A 7,189-nucleotide genomic window follows, 5' to 3' on the forward strand; every position below is an offset into this window, starting at 1 on the left:
TATAATTATTATTATTATTATTTTTTTTATGAATGCAGATTTGGTGAGCATAGGTGCCTTGTTTCCAAAACAAGCTTTGAGCAATGGTGTATATTAATATTGACTTTTTAAATATCAGAATATCTTCAGTGGAATTTTAGCATTTGCTAAGGGTTTGAACATTGTAAAAGTTCACTGGTATTGACACTGACTATTGAAATGTCTGGTATTGGTACTGCATTACACCGTGTCCTAACTACACACGACGCCGCGACATGCGATTAAAGGTATCTTTTCCATGTTAATCTGAGGTTTTGTCCTAACTAGCCACAACGACGACACATGAAATTTCTATTTTAGAAACGGTTTCTATTTCCACGACGTCGCGGCTAGAACAACAACATACAAACTAATGAAAGTGATAATCTCAAATACAGATTATGTGCTTTATTCAATGTTAAAAGTGTCTAATGTGAGTTTGACTATCATATTGCGTGGCATTTATAGACATACTTAAAGCAACAACAGACAGTTTACCTCAAATAATAAATTAAAGCAAAAATGTCCGTTAAAACTGTGACTCACTGCGAACCAACAAGCGTATTCCATAACAAAGATGGTATCAGTCACTCAGTATGTACATTTAGTAATGTTAAAAAGGTTTAATATTTATGAATTGGATTATAAACTTATCCATTTCGTTGCGAGTGCAGAACGCTTCCAGAGAGAGCCCGCCCACTCACGCTTCTGATTGGCTGTGATATTTGATTGATTCTGTCAGGTCGCGGTGCCACGTCACGTCTAGTGTGGGCACCCAAATTGCTTGTCGCGTGTAGTTAGGACACAGTGTTACACAGAAATGTGTGTTCCCTGTTGTACGTCTCACCTTAATCGTATGTGTGCAGGTAACCTGTATAAAAACCATGGCACCAGTTTTAGTCTGTCCAGTCTGGCTCTGCCTAATAAAGCTCGAGAGAAGAACACGCCATTCCCCAGCCTCAAAGGTACATACATCCTCTCGGATCTCTCCGTGCGACCTTCTCGCTTATCCACCCATTTCGCCCCGTCTCATTTTTCCAGTCTAGTCCAGTTCTCTTCTATTCTTCTTCTTCTTCCTCCTCTCCTTCTCTCCAAATCCTTTCCTCATCTTTCTTTTTTACCTCTGGCTTTACGAAGGCAGTGTGACTAATGGTTGAATCACTCCAATTAGATTGAACTTGTTATATAACTTCCACTGAATTCAAGTAATTTAAGGGTCAAATAAGTAGATGTTAATTCTACTACAGTAATTCTGTAGTTTAAGGAAGACTAACACTACATCTGTTTAGTACAGGCATTAGGTTTAGAAAGGCTCCAACCTTTTCATTGTTCTACTTTTTCCTCTTCTTCCTTTATGATTTGTTGTATTTCTTTTAAAGAATATTTTAATTTTGATTTAACAGAGGACACAGATCAAGGTTTGTGGGAATGTTGCCTGATTTCTTTGCCCCACATGTCTTTTATCCAGTGTTGCTGCCCTGAAAGTGATGAATATCTTGCCTCCTTTTTGCACTGTGAAGAAACTGATTTAGTGGAAAATAGTGGCATATTGTTGTTATTGTTGACTTTATTTTCTGTTTGTTTATGATTTTGAATGATTGTATTGCTCAGACGATGCTGATGACAGTCCTGAGAGTCCTGGTATGTTTCATATCTGTAGCCTGCCCTAATGATGAAACCAGTTGCTGTTTATAGTAATATAGACCCTTTGAGTCCTGAGAGAATGAGAAACTCCTAACTCCTGTCCTTGATGCTTCCTTTTACACCCCTGAATCTCAACTATAGCGCCAAACAGCACTTGTCATGAACTGATAATGTGTGCTATTTCAGGGTTGGAAAATAAAATCTTGTGGGACAGCAGTTTGGAACCTCTAAGATAGAGGATATATCTGTGCTCACATATATCCACTATGCCTTTCCTCCTCCTATTCTCCTCCTATTGTGATTGTTAGTAATGAACATAATAATGGTGGCACCTTAATAGACAACAGCCAGTTTGTGGTTGCATTTCAAAACCTTTTTCTTTCTATACAGAAAGGATGTTTCCGTAGGAATGGAATGAGATGATTTTTGACTGCTCTTTGTGTTGTGTGCAGTGTTTTTTTTCCTTTATTTGTGTGTCATCTCAGTTGGAGACAGAGTTGAGGTCTGTTCCATTTCAATTCCACCTGAACTCTGGGTGAATTGAAGATAACAAAACCACGCTGGGAGAAGTGCAGCCACTCAGTACATTTCAAGCTCTGATCAGCTTCAGAACTGAAATGTAGTTTCTACTAAACTTGGTAGATGGGTTTCCACCAAAGTCTCGATAAAGAAGACTTTGAAGTCTGGTGGTTGTGTAGGTGTTTTAAAATAAATCGATGATATGTCAAGGATTGTAGCTTCTATGCGCACAGATATTGTGGCGCTTTAAGCAGAGCAGTAGTATTGCTGCTTTTAAAGCTGGGTACAGGAGAAAACCAATAGAGCACTCCAGGACACGAAAGCACACTGCATTCCAGCTAGCATGTCGACTGGTAATGATTTTTTTCTTTTAATGTTCAGTAAACACACACGCACACCCTTCGACCAGACAGTCCTTCCAGCAGTTTTACTGTGCCAATTTGAAGAAGGTGCTTTTAGCCTTGTTTTTGTTAACAATAAAAAAATAATCAATTTAATATAATTCTGTTAAAAAATGTGCCCCCTTTGCTGTCTCCTAAAAGTAATTTTTTGCCCTTTTCAGATTTCAGATTTCTCAAACAGCATCAAAACTCACAGGAAATACAAATATGATATAACAATATTAAGCAAAGAATTATGACTATCCTGATTTTAAAAACTCACACTGAGAGAAATTAATCTAGTTTTCATGTCATGTTGAATGTGATCATTCCTTTAAAGTTGTGATGAAACGGAAGGAGCAACATCTGGATTGTACATCCCAATATAATGAATTATTGGGGGGAAAAAATAATAAAATGGGGACTTGGTTCTGCTCATTGATTGCTATGGATTGGATTTTAAGAATAATGCAACTTGCAGTCGATTTTGTTATGTTTAATTGGACTAAATGATTAGAGAAGTCTTGCTTGGTCACCTAAGAGAAGGTGTTTTCAGTTATGACATTTGATTAAAAAAAATAAAAAATGTAAAAATGACAACATGCACAAATTAATTGTTCAAGTTAAGATGTATAACATGCATTTTCAAAATAGTGACATTTTTAATTACATGGCAACTTTAAAAATACAAATATTTCAGTTAATTTATAAATTATTTTTAAAATCACAATTTACTTATATAGAGCTGAAGCATGTTTTAAATAATATTTCTGCTTATTATATGCCATGGTATATGCCATTTAGTTTTTGTTCTTTTTATGAATGGAGTTTTGTAGAATGGCTTCATTCTATCATTAATCACATGTAATCGCAATTAATCAAGACTTCCCAAATCACAAGCTATTCTGACCAAATGGAAGTCTGAAATGCTTATATTTTTCTATAATGCTTATATGCTTATATGCTTTCTCTCTTTTTCTCTGTTTTTCATATTCCATGCTCTCTGCTGGTTTTCTCTGTTGTATATGTACATGTGTCCGGTGCTTGTGGTTGTGGGTTGATGTTTGGACTGGTTCTGTCTGGGCCGTTGTTGTTCTCTGTCCCCTCTTTGACCCCCTGCACTAATTCTGGCTTCTGTGTCCAGTATTTGGGCTAAATTCTCTAATGGAGATTGTAACAGAGATCGGCCCGGGGAGCGGAGAAGGTGGGTTCTGCCCTTTGCTGCGTGAGCTGCATTCTTCTCCAAAGCCAGTCAGCTACATCTCCCAGCATCCTGTTCCACCATTGCTTCCTTATTCCTAATGTCAGATGTCAGTCACTGTGATTGTAATCGTTTGACTCTTTTGTTTCACATGTCATGTGTTCTGTTGATGGACTGGACCTGTAATGTAAAAACGAAAAGGACTTATGCTATGTTATATAGAAAGTTTGGGAAAAGTGCAGGTTAGAGAGATTGATGATTTCACTGAGGCTTATTAAGCTCTAGGCAGCATTTGAATTATGGATTATCCTAAAAATGAGATGAAGTTGGATGAGAAAATGTCCAGAATGTGCAGATCTATGCAGAAAGTGGCTACTTTGACTATCTTATTTATTTGAAAATAAATGTATTGATTTTGCGGGGAAAAAAGGTGCAATTAGTCAGTCGTTATCGCAAAATAAACAGACTCATGGTTATTGAAGATTGTTCTGAGCCACAATTGGGTCCTGATCATCCCACCTGTGTTTTTCCCATATTGACCTTCTGACTATACATTATAGTTTAAGGATAGTAAGATTTTTTTTATTGGTCACAAAGGCTGCATTTATTTGATAAAAAATACAATAAATACACTATATTTAAATACGGTAATGTTAAAATTTAAATGAACTATTTCATACTATTTTTGGTTTTCTATTTTAATATATTTTAAAATGTAGTTTATTATCAATTCTCAGCAGCCATTACTCCAGTTTTCAGGGCATGAGTCTTCAGAAATTATTCTAATATGCTGACTTGGTTCTCAAGAAACATTACTTATTATTGTCACTGTTGAAAACTATTGCACTGGTAAATATTTGTTTATTTTTTATATTTGTTGGAATCCGTGGTGCATTTTTAATGATTTTTTTTTTTTTTTTTTTTTTTTGATGAATAGAAAGTTTGGTAAAAAAAGAAAATAGAAATCTTTTGTAACATTATAAATGTCTTTACTTTGATCAATTTATTGCATCCTTGCTGAATAAAATTATTGATTTCCTTAAAATAAATCTTACTTTTTGAACTTTTTTTACCCTATGCAGTTAATTACAGAAGAGTGCACTGAGTCACATAACTGATGGGGCTCCAAACAGAAGCTGTCCGCTGGATTTTATAGATGGAGAATGCCATTGTTATTTAAATGTCTGCATCTTCCTAGCAGCCTTGAATTCATAATTCATGTATTTGCTCTTTATTCTTGTGAGATTATTTAAAATAACTTCTTTGGCAAGTTTGTAATGACATATAATTATTCAGATTTCATTATGAGGCATGTAAGTCTTGTCTGAAAATATTCCCTGGCCAAATCTAACGTGCAATCTAACGACACAGTGTGAAATGTGTGTGAAGATGTCCATCTGTTAATGCCCTTGTATGCGGCACAAACCATCCATGCACCGGTTGTGCTTTACGCATGTAAATGTTCAGATGAATGCACAGAGGCTGTATAGACACACACACTGTGTGTTAGTGTATGTGCTGTTGCCGTACACTCACAGCTAAGTGTGTGTAGTATGATCATCTGAACCGATAGGGCTTTTTTTTTTTTTTTTTTTTTTTTGTGTTTCTTGTTGCCATGCAGTCTGTTTCTCACTCATCTTTCTCACTCTGTTCTTTGCCTGTGTGTGTGTGTGTGTATGTGTTTGTGTGTTTGCTCCAACCAGCGTCATTGCTCCTGTAGGTCTCCTTACTGCTCCAGTCCTTCAGTCGCTCCTATAACTGTCAACGTTAGCATCATTAGTCATGGTATACCCCCTAACTGCAGTGTCCAAAAAACTGAGGTGCAAAAGAATATTAGCAAGTTGCTTGAGCGTGTGTGTGAGTCTGTTAAAAGCTGTATGTGTGTTGCCCTTTACTTCTATTGATTCTATACTATTACCGGACACAGGGTTAAAACATCTGTGTAGAGGCCTTAGACTGCACTGTGTTTTAATGCTGTCGTCTTTGTGTTTCTGCTGTGGTGTTTATTAGATGTGTGTTTTCAAGTGGATTGTTTACTAAAGAATTTTAAAGAAATTCATGCTTTATTTGTGAGTGTGTTTGTGTATGTAGAGGTGGATAGGTTGGTGATTGGTTAATGGGTGGGTGTTGACAAATGGAAGCAGGTTTCATGTGACACACATTCGTACATATAAGGTCTATATCCAGTCTGATGAAGTGAATGATCTGTTGTAGGTGCTCGAGCCCCCAGAGCGCTGGTAGATCAGAAATCCTCTGTTATTAAGCACAGCCCCACCGTCAAGAGAGAGTCTCCATCTCCTCAGGGCAGAGCCAACAACACCAGGTAATGCAATGACCCTCATATTTATTCATAGGTGTCTTTATCTGAAGGATCTTACAAATTAGAAATTAGAATTGGAGTACAATAGTGTGACCACCCACTTATGCTTTTAAAATAATAGAATACAATTATTTATATATATATATAGATATATATATAGATATCAGTGGCGTGCGTTGGTGTTTAAAATGAGGAGGCAGTTATATACAGTATATATATATATATATTCATGTCCCTGTTACACTTAATGTTTTCGCTAGTTTTTAAATGATTATTTTATTTATTAAGGGAAAAAAGCTTTCCAAACCTACCTGGCCCTATGTGAAAAATGAATTGCCCCCTCCTGTTAAATCATGAAAGAACTGTGATTAACGACAGTATTTTAGAAAGCTGAGTTAAATTTTACTAGCCACACTCAGGCCTGATTACTGCCAGACTTGTTGAATCAAGAAATCACTTAAATAGAGCCTGTCTGACAAAGTGAAGCATACTTAAAGAGTTCATGATAGTTTGATCATGAAAATAGTTTATGATCAAAACATGTATCAGTCTGGAAAGGGTTATAAAGCCATTTCTAAGGCTTTGGGACTCCAGCCAACCACAGTCAGAGCCATTATCTACAAATGGAGAAAACTTAGAACAGTGGTGAACCTTCCCAGAAGTGGCCGACCTACCAAAATTACTCCAAGAGCGCAACGACGACTCATCCAGGAGGAACACAAAGGCTCATCTCACATTTGGCAAAAAATATCTTGATTATCCCCAAGACTTTTGGGCAAATATTCTGCGAACTGATGAGACAAAAGTTGAACTTTTTGGAAGGTGTGTGACCCGTTACATCTGGCGTTAAACCAACACAGCATTTCATAAAAAGAACGTCAGTTTTTTCCCTTAAATAAAATCATTATTTAAAAACTGCATTTTGTATTTGCTTGGGTTATCTATGTGTAATATTAAAAGTAGTGTGATGATCTGAATCATTTAAGTGTGACAAACATGCAAAAAATAAAAAAACAGGAAGGGGGCAAAAACATTTTCACAGCACTATATATATACTGTATGTATATGTATATATATATATATATATATATATATATATATGTATAT

General features: G+C 36.1%; 1 protein-coding gene across 16 annotated transcripts in view; it reads left to right on the plus strand.

The window, feature by feature from the left end:
- Positions 1 to 7,189, plus strand: part of LOC107663951 (MAP kinase-activating death domain protein-like) — a 39,548-nt gene that overhangs the window by 11,127 nt on the left and 21,232 nt on the right. For 12 of the 16 annotated variants that reach the window (XM_016454361.1, XM_016454363.1, XM_016454366.1 and 9 more), the window contains 3 exons: positions 1,630 to 1,659; positions 3,706 to 3,765; positions 5,977 to 6,085. In XM_016454361.1, coding sequence (XP_016309847.1) covers positions 1,630 to 1,659; positions 3,706 to 3,765; positions 5,977 to 6,085 — 199 coding nt within the window. The remainder of the gene's footprint in view (positions 1 to 1,629; positions 1,660 to 3,705; positions 3,766 to 5,976; positions 6,086 to 7,189) is intronic. The other 4 variants (XM_016454368.1, XM_016454372.1, XM_016454371.1 and 1 more) reach the window with 3 other exon arrangements.

Source organism: Sinocyclocheilus anshuiensis, unplaced genomic scaffold (assembly GCF_001515605.1).
Source record: "Sinocyclocheilus anshuiensis isolate Anshui unplaced genomic scaffold, SAMN03320099.WGS_v1.1 scaffold2129, whole genome shotgun sequence".
Taxonomy (NCBI): Eukaryota; Metazoa; Chordata; class Actinopteri; order Cypriniformes; family Cyprinidae; genus Sinocyclocheilus; species Sinocyclocheilus anshuiensis.